This window comes from Malus sylvestris, chromosome 17, assembly GCF_916048215.2.
Source record: "Malus sylvestris chromosome 17, drMalSylv7.2, whole genome shotgun sequence".
Taxonomy (NCBI): Eukaryota; Viridiplantae; Streptophyta; class Magnoliopsida; order Rosales; family Rosaceae; genus Malus; species Malus sylvestris.
The window spans coordinates 12376297-12393995 of record NC_062276.1 but is presented as its reverse complement, the minus strand read 5'-3'; the positions used below and the strand labels follow the sequence as shown (position 1 = coordinate 12393995).

The following is a 17699-nucleotide window of genomic DNA, read 5'->3' as shown; positions in this document are numbered from 1 at the left end:
TTTCATTATAATCTGAAATAATAAAAGTACAAAGATAACTCTCTCTATTATCTCCTCTCATCTTCCTGTCTTTTCTCTCTTTCTTTTCCTTCCTCTCTCTCCCGTGAGTCCCTCACATTCACCTCCAATTCTTCCTTTTTTTATCACACATTTTGAACACTTGTAATGCTCTATTTATAGAGTAAACAATACACTATTAAACTTGTGAAATGTTTACTATGTGCATGTGGGTTTACTATGTGCATGTGGGCATACATACCCACTATTTACAACACTCCCCCTTGGATACCCACATAAGTCTTCAATTAACTCGTTAAGATCTTGATCTGTTTTGGATGCTCCCCCTGATGAGTATCTCCCCCTGATTTCAAATTATTTAGGATGATCGTTGATCATTCTGCTTCAGTTTCTTAGTAAGAAGAGTTGCTGAAAGAGGTGCTTTACATGTTGTTAACTTTCCACAGGCTTGTTCTTGAACTAGGCTGGAGGGCTTTCTGCTAGACTTGCTTCAAAAATATGAATTTACTCCTTTTATCTGGAGCGGAATTTGATTCAAGGGTGGTGGACACTTGATCTTGAATCAGACTTGTGATTTCTTCAAGGACCTTCGAGGCTTGATCTTGAATGAAGTTGTATCGTGAAGAGCTTCGTGTGGCAAGTGATCTTCGGCTTTGTCGGGGATGAATCAGCACGTGTTTGTTGCGCTTGTCTGCACATGCTTCAATGTATCATTTTCACTTGCCTTACTTGCTCCCCTTGCTTAAGTAGTATTTTCCCTGCTTTTCCCCCATGCATGTGTGGCATCTTCTCCTGCAGTATTTGCCTTCTGACGCAGGAGTGGAATGCAACCCTTGCATTTGGATGGTTCATCACTTCTTGGTGACTGGAGACCCAGCTCCAACAACAGTTGAAGATGACTACTCGAGAGCTAGGTAAGCAATCAGGAAAGGTTCCAAGCAGTTAGTTCCATACTGGGAGTTTGAGTGGAGGTTCCAACATATTGTTTTCTTTATCCTTATTTTTGCAGGTAAGAACAGGACAAAGGAAAGGACAGGGAGATTACTCTTGCTCTCGTCCCTAAACATATGAGATAATCTTCCTCTGGTGTGACTTGTTTGAAGAGGTATTCTCGGAAAGGAAGAAAACTGAGTATTTCGAGATGATGTGTTGAAGATGCATTCTCAGAGATGAGGAAAAGTTAGGTATTCTTGCAGAGTTACAGGTCTACTTGTTATGGAGAACAGAGGTCGACATATATAGAGATTTCCCAATAGCAAGTGGTGGTACTGTACCTTTACTCTTGTCAGCAACTGTGGTGTAATTAGAACAGTAAGATTTACACGCTTTCAACTTTGTCAGAGATCTTTGACAAAGTTGCACGCGATATCATAAAAAGCTGAGATTGCGTCTGAAAAATGCCAATGAACTTTATTCAGGAAAATCTGGCTTTTGAAATTCGGGGAGCCGTGTCGCTTCGATCTTTGAACAAGTGGCTCTGTTGCCTCTTCTTTTATAGAGACATCAATTGTGTTCAAGAGTATGCTCAGAAAGTTGCTGCCTGAGAAATTTCCCCCTTCTTGCACTTCTGAAATTTTACTTGACCTCATTTTCCCTTCATCATTTCTGAAAATGACTTGCCCATCTAATATTTGCTTAGATTTGAGTCTTAGGAGTGATACAGACGAGCAGCGTTAGGATAATATATGGCGGCCGTCATTCTTATCTTCTAATGGTCATCTTACTGTTAGGGACTCTGTGATGAAGAATAACATAACTGCTACTGTGGTAGCTAGGAATCTTCTCACTCAAAAGGATAACATGATCATCTCAAAACGGTCTAATGAGTTAGCCGTTCAAGACTCATTGGCTCTTAGTGTTCAATGTGCGAGCTCTGTATCCTATGGGCCAACGCCTACTTGCTCAAACTCGTCAAGTTGAATCATTAATGACTGAGGTGGCAAGTCTTAAACAAGAGATCAGATAGCTCAAGCACGAGAATAGAGTGTTACACGTGTTTGCGAATAATTACTCTACGAGCATGAAAAGAAAGCTCGACCAGCTGCAGGAATCTGAAAGTTGGATTCAAAGTGATCACCAGAGGTTCGTTGCTAGATTCCGAAAGCAACTGATGCCTTCCTCTTTTGGTGTTTTGCTAAGTATTGGGGTGCCACATGATCAATCTCTAGTGCCTCCCTTTTCTGAGGTACTTCCGAGTACTGAGGCTTCACATGAGCAACCTTTGTGAAGGCTTCATCCTGTTTGATTGTTTTAACTCATGTGTATGTACATATATGTAATCTTGGAGATATTAATAGATAAGCTTTATTTCATTCAATGTATTATGCCAAATATAATAAAGCATATACTTCACTAAGATGTGGTACTTCTGGACCAAATATTAATTTATCTTTACCCTCACGAAGATAAATGATTATTCTTAGTGTCTACATCATTTGAGTATTCAACTCATAATCTTCAATCTATATGGTTCTTTAATATCATAGACATTATGGATAAGATTCGTGTTGGTAGATTGTTCGATCTGCAGCTCGAGACAATAATTCTCTCAACACTTTATAATCTTTCTTAACTCTTCAGGAGTCTCAATTTAATATCATCAACTCTTCAGGAGTTCTAATTTAATGTCATTGACTCTTGCAAGAGATTTTAGTGTGTTGTAACAATATCATAATGATAGTACTCACTAAGGCAATTTATATCATCCATTGGTATTGAGTACATATTTTATGCTTTACCCTTCGAGGGCTTACTTCAAGCAATTTGAATCCTTCAAGGATTTTCTACACTTCATGACACATTTTCCTTTGGAGTTTATACAGAGTAATTTGCTCCCATGTATACTTAAGGGATTTACTTATGGAGATATGATGTGGGCGACTCACAACCCTTCGTATATAATTCTCCATTTATATGAACTCGTTTACAAGAGTATAATTTCAAGTTTCAATTAGTAACCTTGTGTCATATCATGTGAGTGTATTACACTGTATTACAAGTGCCCATATGTAACCACCTTGGTTCAACATCTTTTGGCTATTTGTATTGTATTCAAATATATAGGTCCATTTTTCCACGTTCTTACAAAATTGTAATAAAATTGCCTTTCTCCATTTTTTGCCAATAAATTTTGTTGACGAAAAAGAACGGGACTCAATATCAACACAGCTCATTGATGAATTTAGTAGCTACTTGTAAAAACCAAAATTACCATTGATTATCATCAATCCGTGATCCCATATTCTCATGTACATGTGCATGTGCATGTGCATGCATAAAAGTTTTTCATTTCTTTGGATATCCATTGCCTCTTCAAGGGCATGACACTATCTCTTCTAGGATAGTCATAATTTAGAGAATGTGGATCATAACCTCATCTTGAGCGTTATAGAGCTTGAATTTTAATCTCCACTTCCGGGGAGTTAAGTCATTGTAACCTATACGTCTATCATGCTACATGCATGAGACATCAATATTCCCATATTCGTGGATTGTCCTATCTGGGACGTGTATTCATGCGGGGACTGTCATGCTTCTAGCATGCAATAGTTATGCTTCAGAAATGCAATAGTTCAGTAATGTAATATTCTTCTTATTTCGAAGAACTGAACCTTTTGAGTCTGAAGGTCTGCCACACTTCAGGCGTGCAACAAATAAATCATTTGCTGCCATATTATTTTGTCCAATAGGGACATCAATTCTTGTAGGCACATTTGCAGCAAGTATATATGATTTCATCACTTTCGTTGCATCATTCATCTATTTCATTTTCTCATTGATTGCTTCGTGAATCAAAATAAGACAAATTCTCTTCGTTTTTCTGGAACGGTATTTTCTCATCATTCTTCTGAAACGATATTTTCTCCCCTTAACAGCAGGAAGATTGTCTTATCAAAATAACAGTCCGCAAACCATGCGGTAAACATATCCCTAATCAAGGGTTCTAAATATTGAATGATAAATGGTGAATCAAATCCAACATAAATTCCAAGTTTGTGTTGATGCCTCATTTTAATATATTTTGGTTGTGCAATAGGCACATAGATAACACAACAAAAAACTCGTAAAAGTATAATGCTTGGCTGGTTCCCAAACACGAGTTGTACTGAGAAGTATTGATGGTAGGTAACATGTCTCAACCGAATTAATAATGCATCATGTAAAGTTTACATGTCCCCATGTAGAAAACTGGCAATTTCGTTTTCATAAGCAGAGCGTGGGAAATCAATTTCATTTGCTTAATAAAAGCTTCTGCTAAACCATTTTGAGTATGGACATAAAGAACTTCTGGTCCTTATTTAATAGTCTGTAAACTGAGATTCTTATGGCTTTTATTACAATTAAGTTAAGGCACTGCGACACTTCAAACTTACGGTACTCATCAAGGAATTTCATGTCTTGATCTTCAGGATCAAGGGACTTTATGCCCCAATCTTTTTGCATGATGGAACTTTAGGTCCAATCATTTTTATATGTTGAGGATCAAGAAACTGCATGTTCTAATCTAATCAATGAACTTCAGGTCTAGTATGTACTTATCGTAACAAAAATAAGTATAATAAATAAATTAAATCAATAGGCGGTAATTCCAGCCATAGTAAATAAATTGCATTTAAGTAAATAAAGTTTGTGACAAGAGCTTTAATTCAGCACCATTCACATAAATCAAAACTTAAAGCAATAGGTGGTAAAACCGTCCATGGTAAATAAATTGCTTTAAAGTAAATAGAACTTGTGAAAGGATTTTAAACCAACACCATTCACATAAATCAAAACTTAAAGCAGTAGGCGGTAAAACCGTCCATGATAAATAAATTGCTTTAAAGTAAATAAAGCTTGTGACAAGGGCTTTGATTCAACACCATTCACATAAATATCAAAGCTTTAAAGCAAAGGGTAATAATTCTACCCACTGTAAATAAATTGCTTTAAATAAATAGAATTTGTGACATGGGCTTTAAACCAACATCATGCACATAAATATCAAAGCTTTAAAGCAAAGGGTAATAATTCTACCCACTGTAAATAAATTGCTTTAAATAGATAGAACTTGAGACATGGGCTTTAAACCAACACCATGTACATAAATATGCCAAAACAGAAAATGCAATAATTAAGTCCTCATCTTTTGCTTTTTCTTTTTCTTGGTCTGCCACTTCTTTTGTTTGATTCCTTTTATTTTTATTTTTATTTCACAGTTCTGAAGTCATTTTGGTTACTCAGGAAATAATAGTAACAATAGGTTCCAATTGATGTTCCTCCTCCGGTGAGTTTCGAAAAAGTCGAAACGGTTCCCATAAGTTTTGGGGTCAAGAGTGTATGCAACTTATGAGAAGATCAAACCGTTAGATTTAGCTCACATTTTAGTATAATATGGATAAGAGGATACTGAACAACTTTCGTGAAGAAACAATTTCGATCTGAGCTACCGAAATGGAGTTTTGGTACTCATAAGGTGGATGTCCAGTTTTCTGCAGAATTTGGAAACTGGTTTGGTATTTCAGATGTTAAAGTTTCTGAAATTTTGATATGTTGTAGATATTGAGCAAACGAACAACTTTTAAGAAGAAAGTGTTTCAATTCGAGGTCCGCAAGTTGGAGTTCCGAGGCTGTTTACATGACTGTCATTACCTACGAATTTTGAGTCTGTACTCTTTTGCTTCTGCAAAGAATGATATACAGTCATACAAAAATATATATAGTTGCTTCAAGAAAATCAATTGTACTAAGATTTGAAGATGAAATGAAAAGAATTTCTTATATGTGAGATTCCAGCTGAATGAGGTGAACAGGATTTGTGGCGCTGTGCTTTCCACTGACATAAGAGCTTCTAGTGCTAATAACGTGTTGTAAAATCGATGGCGTGTGCAGTGGAATAAATAAACAAGACACAAAATTTACGAGGTTCCTCTACAGTCAGTGTGACTGAAGTACGTCTTCGGGGTAGCAGTAGTGCTTTCATTATAATCTGAAATAATAAGAGTACAAAGATAACTCTCTCTATTATCTCCTCTCCTCTTCCTCTCTTTTCTCTCTTTCTTTTCCTTCCTCTCTCTCCCCATGAGTCCCTCACATTCATCTCCAATTCTTCCTTTTTTTATCACACATTTTAAACACTTGTAATGCTCTATTTATAGAGCAAACAAAACACTATTAAACTTGTGAAATGTTTACTATGTGCATGTGGGTTACTATGTGCATGTGGGCATACATACCCACTATTTACAACAGGAGAGTAGAGCAGTGACTAAAATGATATAAAAGGTTGCTTGTCCTCTAATTTATTTTTTTAAGATAAACTCGGTCAGATCATGTAAATATTTAACATAAATCTGTACGTGGACCTGTTTGTAATTTGCAAAGTAACAAAAGAGTATATTTGTCCCTTACTGTTCGTAGGATAGCATTTGGATCCCATCCGGATTCAAATTGTGGAGATCCTAGGTACCGTTTGGTACGTGGGACGGGACGGAACGGAGTGGAACAAGGTGTTCCGTCCCACGTTTGGTGCACCTAAAACGGGTAGAACGCGTTGTTCCACGAGACGAATTTTGGGTGAATTTTCGTTCCGCCTTACCCCCTGAAACGACTTGTTCCACCTCACCCCCTGGAACAACTCGTTCCACATCCGTGGAACACAAAATTATAACCTCTCCGTCTCCTTCTTCTTCCTCTTTGTTTCCATCCGAGGGCATCTTTGCTCATTCTCCGTTCTATCCCGTCATGTCCCGTCCCGTCCCATTCCGTTTCGTCTCATCCCGTCTGCATATCAAACGATACCCTAAGGATCCTACTATTCATCGTGCATCGTGCAGTAATAAATTATTTGATTTTTCTTATTTAAAATTAAACACAAATAGTACCTGACTAAAACTGACCGTATAATGTACGATAAACGGCTAGGATGTGGGAATCCTAGTGGATTTAGAGAAGATCCTTTCCTTGTAGGATATTCAATATGGCTTGTATAAAGAAATAATATGCAAATAAATTTCAAGAAACATAAAATTAACATAAATCAAATGGTAACACTCCATGCTAACTAGATCATGAGTTTGACACTCCAACAATCAATTTCCATGAAGTTCTGGGGGATTGGATCCCATCTGGATTCAAATTGTGAGGATCTTAGAGATCCTCACATCTTAGTCATTTATCGTATATTATGCGGTAAAAAATTATCTGACTTTTTTTTTATTTACAATTAAACATAAATAGTACCTGATGAAAATTGACCGCACTATATTAGATGAACGACTAGAATGTGGGGATCCTTAGGATTCCCACAAAGTTGATCCAGAGAGAATCTGCTTCCAAAGAAGGATAATTGAAAAGGATCTGAAATTCTAAATCAAGGTATTGAGTTGTAAATGTGGTGAAGATATATTAATCAAATGCATAAATAATATAGATGTACCGATACTTAGGTTGGCCAACTCAATTTCCATTTTTTAAACTATTTCTATAAGAAGCACATTGGCTAGAAGTGGTTTTACAATAAGTATGTTGAAAATTTTGTCCCTTATCGTGTTTCTTGCTATGTACTTTTCATCAATGAGGTTTGACTTTATGTCCTCCTCATTTGTGTTTTTATTTTTATCTTAATAGGATTATGGGGATGATTAGTGAACACTATCATCCCGTTTAATAAAAAAAAATGTTGAAAATTTTGTTAAACATCCAAGTGTTTTATGAAAAAATAAATAAAAAAACGCTTTTATAGCCAAAAACACACTTATTTTTGTTGCAAAAAGAAAAACGCTTATAATCCTTCCATATATACTTGGACAAAGAGAAGTAAGCCAAAATCTAAGTTTTGCGGTAGGGTGCGGCAAAAGAGAAGAGAGAGAAAAACACGCTTGAGAAATTTTGTGATGATATTTCGTAAGTTGTGTGCTTTTATTTATATTCGTAAAAAAGTGAGAAATTTACTTTCTAAGTAATACAAATATTAATAAGAATTAACTGTTAAAATTTACATAATCACATATCTAATTAAATATTAACCGCAACAAGTTTGGCTTTTTTAATTACTTTTACCCACAATTTTTAAATTAGTTACCATCTATGTTGGCAAGAACATTTGGTTGACGTTTATTTATTAACTATAGAAAGAGAATAATATGCTCTTTTATATCTAATTATAATATCTCTATTAATTAATAAAACTCTCTTTGTCAATTAAAAGATGATGAAAAGATAAACTTAGTATTCTATCGCACAAAAAAAAATGATGGGCAATAATGTAATTTTACAGGTCTAAATTTTACTGTTTTTTATTGAAGCCTCACCTACAAGTGATGTCACATCCCGACTAGGGCTCCACTATAGCCCGGCACTGCCTCCGCCGTAGTACGATATTGTCCGCTTTGGGCCCCGACCACGCTCTCAGGGTTTTATTTCTGGGAACTCACACGAGAACTTCTCAGTGGGTCACCCATCATGGGATTGCTCTCGCGTGAACTTGCTTAACTTCGGAGTTCCGATGGAACCCGAAGCCAGTAAGCTCCCAAAAAGCCTCGTGTTAAGTATATATGAGAATATACATATAAGGCTTACATGATCCACTCTCCTGGACGATGTGGGATGTCACAAGTAATGTTAAAATATCTCTAATATTTAAAATTAAAAATAAAATATCTCTAATAATTATTATAATAAGTTAACACTCAGTGCTAACGACTGCTTAATTTAATATGAAGTTTACAATTTTATACCTCCCATTAATATATTTAAGGTAAATTACATAGTAGCCCCTTAGGTTTGAGGTCTTTTACAACCCCATACAACATCTTTAAAACATTTCACTTTCATACCTCAAATACTATTTTATTTTAATATAATACATCTGTTAGATTTTTCATCCATTAATCCGTTAAATGCTAACGTGGCTGCCACATTTATGCCACGTGGCTGCCAAATGTGTGCCACGTGGCCAAAAAAATAATTTTTTAAATAAAAAAAAAAACTAAATCTTCAACCAAAAAAAAAAAACCCAAACCCAGATCCCATCACCCCTCCCCCCCCCAAAACGATTATCCCTTCCTCAGATCCCCCATCCCACCCCCAACGATTATCCCTCCCCCCCAACCCCCCCCTTTGTGACCAACCTCACCGTAGCGCCCCCCCAACCCCGCGACCCACCTCACTCAAGCCCCCCTCCACACTACCTGCAACCTAGAAAAAAAAAATCCATCTCCCTTTCCTTGCAACCCAAATTTCATCTTCCCCAATAGGTATGGATTTAAAGAGTGGGGTGTGTAGAGGAAAGAAGAGGGTGGGTGCGAGGGTGGGTATGGAGGAGGACGTGGAGGATGGGTGCGATGGGTTTGGGAAATACGGGAGGGGGGAAGAAAGGGGTGGGTTGTAAGGAAGGGGGGTCGGGGAAGATGAAGATGAGTTTTTTTTTTTTCTTTCTCTTCTTCTTCTTATGGGTTGCAGGTTGGGGTTTTTTGTTGGGGGAGAGGAGGGAAGGAGGGAGGGAAGACGAAGTGGGGTTTGGTTTTTGGTTTTTTTATTTTTTATTTTATTTATTTATATAGAAGATTTAGGTTTTTTTTTTAAAAAAAAAATTTAATTATTTTTTTTGGCCACGTGACACAAATGTGGCAGCCATGTCAGCATTTAACGGATGTATTATATTGAAATAAAATAGTACTTGATGTATGAAAATGAAATGTTTTAAAGATGTTGTATTGGGTTGTAATAGACCTCAAACTTGAGGGGTTACTATGTAATTTACCCTATATTTAAAGTTCTAAATCTGGACAGCAATTTGACAACCTTGGTCAACTTTTACTGCGGAGGGTAATGATGAATAGAAACGTGGACGTTTCTCTTTAATCTAATTTTTTATTCAAAGGGTAAAGTTGGAATTAAAAACTTTATTACCAAAAATATATATCCATGCGAACGACTAGCTTTGCTGATGTGTCCGATACCTACAAATTAATTTTTTGCGACTTTGACAACCTTAGTTAGCTAACTAACTTTCTAGGTTGACAAGAGATTATACCCTTAACGTTGAAAACATATCTTAATGTGTGTGTCGCACTCAAATGATAAGTGTGATTAAAAAATGAGTGATAGTAAATGTGTATAAATATATCTTCGGTAACATCCAGGATTTTTTCCTGAGTCGGTAGACTGTCACCTCACATAAAGCCTCCCCAAGTTTGTGGGAAGTAGGAAAAAGGATTCAACTTAGGTGACGCAACCACTCAAACTTATGCCAAACCTTCACTTCCATGGATTGACTTGTGACTTGTAGTTGGAGTTCATATGTTTTTATTTATTATTCATGTTGCTTTCTTAAAACAAACAAAACATAACGATAATACGAACACTTGGGACCTCTAATTTTGGTCAATAGATGCAGACACCCCAATCATCACCATGGACGAACCTTTTATTTCCAGGACTGAGACAGCACTTGGTGTCGGAGGTGATGACCAACAAGTAGAGTCTTCGATCACCTCAACGGCCAGAACACCACGAAGAAGAAGCCACCCCTCAGGTTACCTTGATGTAGTCAGCTCTGATGTTATCCTCCCCATCATTGCAACACCAAACTCTACCTCCTACGCCAATCTCATCGCGAACCTGAACAAGAACAAGCGAAGGAAGCTCAAGCACCGCTCCCGCTCAGCTCCCTCGGTGTTCACTGCCACCAAGGAGCTCATTCAAGACTCCCTGGATGATCCAAGATCTGCCCCTAAATCAACACCCTTCATTGTTCGCCAGGCCTTCATCGGTGTCATTGTCTATGTCATCATCGGCATTGTCATAATCTTGACAGCCGGGGGTTTCAGGGGGGAAGCCACTTACAAGCCGGTTGATGCCTTGTACTTCATTGTGGTCACGCTCTGTACGATTGGATATGGTGATATTGTTCCTGACACGACGGCTACCAAGCTCTTCACCTGTTTCTTCATCTTGGTGGGTTTTGGATTCATCGACATTCTGCTGAACGGGTTGGTGGCGTACATCTGCGACAGGCAAGAATCGGTGTTGCTGAGCACTATCGATGAGACGAAGTTCAACCACATGATTCAGACGTACATGATCGATAAAGAGAAAGGAAGAATGAGAATAAGGATCAAGGTAGGGTTGGCATTGGGAGTGGTTATTGGTTGTATAGCTATAGGGACAATTGCAGTACATTTTCTGGAGCAGATGAGCTGGGTTGATAGTTTTTACCTCTCTGTTACTTCTGTGACAACGGTAGGTTACGGCGATTTCGCTTTCCAGACAGTTGCGGGTAGGTGTTTTGCAATAATCTGGTTACTGGTTAGCACATTAGCCGTTGCTAGAGCTTTTCTGTACTTGACTGAGCTTAGAATCGACAAGCGGAATCGCCGAATAGCGAAATGGGTTCTTCAGAAGGAGATCACCCTCAGGGACCTATTGGCAGCAGACCTGGATAATGATGGATGCATCAGGTACCCCTAACTTTTCTCTATCTGAATTTAAACCAATTTTGTTTTCTCCTAATTTTTCTCTAATTTGGAATTTTTCTAAAAACTCAAAACTTTTCCCAATATGCATTTATGTTAGCAGAAATGGGTTACGCCAGATGGCTACGCTAGTGTACCAATCCCCTTCCCCTTAGTTTAGAATATCGTTCTATAAAGAATATGTATCTATGTTAAGTTTATACTTTCTACCTTTAATGCTGCAGCAAATCGGAGTTCGTCATATACAAGCTGAAGGAGATGGGGAGAGTAGCAGAGAGTGACATCCTGCAGATATGCAAGCAATTTGATTCTTTGGAACACAACAACAGTGGCAAAATTACTCTTGTTGATATAATGGGAAGCAACATGTGAGTGACTCCAATTAGGTTTCCCTCAACGGAAAGTCTGAGGCATCATAAAAATCTTGCTACAGGAATTAAAAGAAGCAAACTGTGAGAACTCCGAATTTTTACGATAAATGTATAGAGAACTAGGCACATGAATTTGATGATTTCACTACAGAGCAGAAAACTCAATTCAATTCTTTTGTAAATACTTTGGTTTCAAATAAAAATGGAACTTTGACGATCTCGTTTCATCGTTTCTTCGTCTTTTGGAGTCAATGTTTCTTTGTTTTCTGGAGTCATTTGACAAATTATATCAGTCCCTATAGTTTTAGTGAAAGGTCTCTTGCAAAGAAAGCCTATGAGTTCATCAGAGAGCATGCATTGCCCAACACACTTTCAGGTACGGAAAAATACAGCCTGCTCATCTACAAGGGAGGGACCGCAACAGTGTTGCGGGACCCAGCATTTACATTTTTCGGGATGCTGGATGAAGCAATGAAGTAGCTGTTAATTGTTCTTTACAACCCAATGGCAAAAAGTACAGCAGTATGCAAACCTAAGTTCATAACAGAAGGTGGAGCCAACAGATTTATGTAACACTTGGCCTACCTGGCAGTATGGACAAAGATAGTATTATGAGCCGGTATCAGTCAAATGTTGATTAGTTTCTCCATTACACTGTAAAATATTGTTTTACATTCTCTTTTTATCCCGCGGTATAACTGTTTGATCCAAAAATGGGTGAAAAATAGGTACATGAAAAGAAAAAGCATGAAAAAAATGAGTGATAATATGACATCTATTGATGGCAACATGATAGTCAAATTAAACAAAACTAGTTACCATGAATAAGTAGTGTATCTTTTAACACCAAAGCGAAGATGCATTCCTAGATTGAAGAGGTGCATAGGTGTATCGATACTGGAGCTACAGCCGAAACTTTAAATTTTGCCCATCTCTTTGCATCGTATGGGGATGTTTGCTATTAACTGTTTAGAGAAACAAATGAAGGACAATATGTTATCACGAAAGAGCAAAACCATTATCATAAAACTGTTCCCTGATTATTCCATTAGTTATCAAGTTCAGGGTTCAGAACTTCCAAAGACCTAAAACACCAAGAAAACTTGACAAAATTCAGGCATTTAGGGGGCGAGTTGCACTTCCACAACCTCAGTTTCTCAATTTGAAATTCATGCATATAGCATGCTTCACACAGTAACTATACTTGCAACAAAGAGACTGATAATATACACTTGCAACAAAGAGACTGATAATATACAGTCATTGCTTAAATAATCTCCACCTCCTATCTTAAACAAGTTTCATGCTAAAAGCAGTGCCGGAGGTGCTAATTTCTCAGACATAAAATGCAATGTTTACCGGATTCTAGAGATTGAATAAAACAACTAAGCCTTATCTGGCCTCCACATTTGCCATCTTGATGCTTGAAATCCTGTGACCACAGAGATCATGAACAGAAATGAAGTTTATCAATGAGCATGCATCATCAGAAAAGAAAAAAAAAAAAAAAGGTCGTACCCAGTGCACAAGGCTCCCGCTTTACGCAGGGTCTGGGAGAGGTGAAAAAAAAAAAAAGTTGAAAGAACATACAAGTAGAGGAGTAATATTTGTGATTGTTAACTCTTGTAAAGGAGACAACTGCAAATGTAAACCAACTTTTGAGTTCACTAATGTGCATACCTCTCTCTAACGCCTGAGACACTATCAAGAAGTTCCATCGTTTTTTGCACTTTAAAATTTCTTGATTTCTCCTGGCTGTCCACTACCAAGGTTGAGATCCTCAATATGGTGATAAGTTCTGCTTCAATTTTTTTGAGTTGATGATCCAGATGTTCTAAGAAACTATCGAAAGATGTTATTCCCTTCAAGCTACTAATTGTCTCATCTTCATTCCAAGCTCCCCTGTTTAAAGGTTCTCGAAGGTCCTCCCCTTCTGGCTCAACAGGTAAGCTTGCTTGATTGTCTTTAAGAAGCGGTGTTTCTTCTTTCAGATCATTTGAGACAAATTCTTTGCCCACCTCCAAATTTTCTGCAACTTCAGCTGCGGGTGATACAATTCGAACTGGACTAAAAGCATCTTCTCTGACAACTTCAAGATCCAAAGAAACATTCCCGATTAGCTGCCCTTCTTTCAGAGAAATTGCCTGAAATCAAATTAGTCTTCTTCTGATCATATTACCGCTGAAAGGTAAAGATCTTCAATAAGTTACAGTAAGGGAACAAAGATTGGAATAAGAACATTAAGAAAAAGTATATCTTACTAGTGGTTACTATTTTTTTTATCAGTTGTGACATTTCGAGGAAGGAGGTTAAGAATTTGGGACCTCCATTTTAAAGATGTGCAGCTACTGTACCAACTGAGCCTTAACCTGACCTCCTTTCTAAAGGCTCGACTGAGATAAGATAGCATATAATATCTTCTTTATGCAGTCATGATTAAGTTTTGATTACAATTTGCAGACAAATCTGGAAAAGTTGAAAACATGGCATCTTCAAACATCATAAACCAAGTACAAATCTATAAATGTCCTTTTCAAAACAACGATTAATTTTGGTGATGGTCGATTTTTGACAATGGATACATATTGGATTAGTGGACTTCCAACTTCGACTGAATTACTAAAAACAACGATCTTATCCAGTATTCCTCCGATTACACTGGAAAATCTCTTCCATAATTCTTAACAGTTTATTCTACCTCATTAAGCTTTGTGGAAAGTTCATCGAGAAATTCTATGCGGTGCTTTGACTTCTCCAATGCTTCCATGACCTTTTTCTTCTGAAAGAGCAGCTCCCTCGCATCGTCTTCCTTCCCAGTTTGGACATTAATAGCTGCTTGCCGTTTCAGCTTCTCGGCTGCCTCTGAGAGTCGCAAAAGCCTCAATCTTGCATTGTTTGCTATGCCAACAACCATGAAATGTTGTTAAATTATGTTCTAAGTTCAAACTCAAATCACCAAAATATTGGATTGAAAGCTCCTTAATTAGTTATAACATAAACTAAAAGCAAGTAGTGATTAACATATCAAAATTTCTGCGCTAATAAGTGCAGATAATCTAATCATCATATTAAAAATTGTGTAATTTTGTAAAAGAGAGAAGCTTTCATACAAATTATTCAGCAAAAAAAGTTGCAACAACAAAAGAAACTAACAAGGCGGGAACTTGCAATGAAATGAGCATAAAAATGTAGTTTTTCATTGAAAAAGGCAAATGGGTATTTCCCCAATTTATATAAAATATTATGAAGGAGAGGAAATCAATATATATATGTTTATGTATATGTATATACCTTTGGCTCTGGCGGTCCCAGCCTCAGAGTGGAGCTGACCGAGCTGGGCACGTAGCTCCTCTGTGTTGACGTTGGAAGCCAAGCACATGGGCGTCCTCCATGAAGGTCTCCGAGGAACAACCATGGCTGTTCCACCACCACTCCAGAGTATCATCCCTCTCTCTCTCTCGTCTGTCTGGATGAATGGGGGTTCCCCATGATGAGGTCCATAGCTTAAGCCTTATGGTCTAGAAGCGTAAAGCCCATTTTCGCATGACCCGAAGAAGACCTCTCTTTGAAATGGGCTTCGAGGTTGTCATTGTGTGGTTACTTTTAGGCCTCGTTTGCTTTGGATTGAGAGTCATGGTATACATACAGCATTACTTCCTTTTGGGAGAAAATTCTAATTTTGTTTTTTCTTCTCTTTGTCGTCGAGCCTGATCAATCGACAGATTGTCATTGTTGAATGGGGAAACAGATCCTAACTTTACAGCTTGTAAAAGCTGAAGATAGAAAATACATTAGCCACGATGAAACTTATTCTTCATAATCCGTCATTTTATGGGGGTTGAAAACGGTAAATTTCATTCACGATTAGTTTATCTTTTACCTTTAATTTAAACAAATATATGGTTAGCGTTATATTATATCCTAAACAGTTGTTTAGACACAAAACGTGGCTAAGGAGATATTCTAAACTTAATTCCATTTACTTGTGTCCCACTTTTCTTTCTTTTGCCAAACACACGTTTCACATTATCATATTGATTTGTATCCTACCTTGCATGCTATAATGGGTTAGGGGAAACTTGTGTTTCCTTATTAAGTCGCATCCATTTTCCTTTCACTTTTTGTTTTTTTTTAACAAGCATCCATTTTCCTTTCAAGACGATTCTCTTGGATTTGGTAGGCTAAGTCCATCAAAGTTTGGGTCCACGTGAAAACGTCGTCCAAGACTGCTCGAGTGCTGATAGCCCTTTTTTGACCTAAAAAACCCTAATAATATGAATGTCATCTCATCAAGTATTGCTCGATAACAACCAATCATGAATGACGAATGAATGTCATGAGTGATTCATGACAACCTCCCATCAACAACGCTCACTCACGCTCAACACTCAGCCTCAAAAAAGTGACATTGACAACCTCCTAATTCATCTCACTGTGAAAGAGAGAAAGAGTTCGGATAAATGTCATGTCCTATTCAGTGGTCTAAACTATGCAAGATTTAACAGTTGTAAGAATCGATTAGATCTTTACTTTACATGAATTTTTTAACCATTAATTTTCAAACCGTTCAACGTTCATGAAAGAAATATCTAAGAAAGAGAGAATGAATTTGTAGTTTTCTGAAGTTGTTATATATTAAAAGAAAATTTAGGTCACGCATGTGGTAGGGTTTCTACTTTCTAGCACACAATGGGCCTAAGAACGTAAGACTACAGTACATATCAGATCATCATCAGATGCCACATTTTCCCATTTCATTGTATCCATTTTTCTCTTTTGTTTCTTTAACTGAATAATATGCTATATCGTGGATGTGCTTGCACAAAATGTTAAGTGCATGGCACGGAATTATCCTCCTTTTAACAATTTGTAATTTGAGGTTGAACACTTAATCCGAAGAGGAGCCATGTAATTACAAAAGAAAGTTGCATGGCCTGCAAACTTCTGGAGACTACCGTGGACATAGGGACTTAAGTGCTATATTACATATTACAGGATGTTCTCACGTTAGATCGTCTAACTACATAATATGGTTATATTTTATGAGAGCAAATTTTTCATTAATATTATACTTGAACGGTGGTTTAAATTTAATAAGCATTAGCTCGACAACATAATTTTGGAAACTAAGAAAATAACCCATGCATCAAATATCACATCACTCATAAAAATGAATGGTGCCATACAAAAAGGATATATATGGCCTTGAAGGAGGAGAGTCCAAGCTAGACACTTCAAAAATGCAAATGAGTTAACTTTTGGCAGACTACAAGTTTTATAAATGCGCTTTAATTAGATGATGACGATGATGACAACGTTAATCAAATTGTCAAACGAGGAGCTATAAATTCATAATGTGTATTTAGATAAGATGCATATACGTATGAGTGCTGACATGTACAAATGTAGTCTGTGAATTCTGCCGGATTTTTGGGGTTAAAAGTTTGACTAATAGATACAGCTTAATTAATTTCATTACATGACATTTGATCTGTTATATTATAACAAAACATGACAAGCAAGATATCCATTCAAAGGCCAACCATGCACGCCAACGAGGGCTAGTTGAGTTGGCAATGATCATTCTCTTTACTAGACCAAGGCATAGGTTCGAGTCTTGTTGCTAACAATCTCTCTTGAAGGACGATCTGTTAAAAAAAAAAGGCTAAGACCTCCTCTGTAAGTTCTCAAAAAAACTTGTGGTATGTCGTCTCCCTAAGATGAGGTAGCCTTCCCTCCCTCTAAACTTTTTGTTACCAAAAATCAAAGCCAACCATGCATATGTTTACTTTATTAGGTATATTTTACGTACGGAAGAAACTAAATTATTTATTCACCAAAAGATCAAATCTTC

At 37.1% G+C, this 17699-nt stretch overlaps 2 protein-coding genes across 2 annotated transcripts; one reads left to right on the top strand and one right to left on the bottom strand.

Moving 5' to 3' along the window:
• The first annotated feature begins 10350 nt into the window (after window positions 1-10350).
• Window positions 10351-12062, top strand: LOC126611182 (two-pore potassium channel 3-like). Its single transcript, XM_050279371.1, has 2 exons — window positions 10351-11459; window positions 11699-12062. The coding sequence occupies exons 1-2, from the start codon at window positions 10414-10416 to the stop codon at window positions 11844-11846; spliced, it is 1194 nt and encodes a 397-aa protein (XP_050135328.1). The 5' UTR covers window positions 10351-10413; the 3' UTR covers window positions 11847-12062.
• An 886-nt stretch (window positions 12063-12948) lies between these two features.
• LOC126611184 (uncharacterized) lies at window positions 12949-15336 on the bottom strand. Its single transcript, XM_050279372.1, has 4 exons — window positions 15137-15336; window positions 14544-14743; window positions 13526-13989; window positions 12949-13277 (listed from the first exon to the last, which is right to left on the bottom strand). The coding sequence occupies exons 1-4, from the start codon at window positions 15288-15290 to the stop codon at window positions 13238-13240; spliced, it is 858 nt and encodes a 285-aa protein (XP_050135329.1). The 5' UTR covers window positions 15291-15336; the 3' UTR covers window positions 12949-13237.
• Between the last annotated feature and the right edge of the window lie 2363 nt (window positions 15337-17699).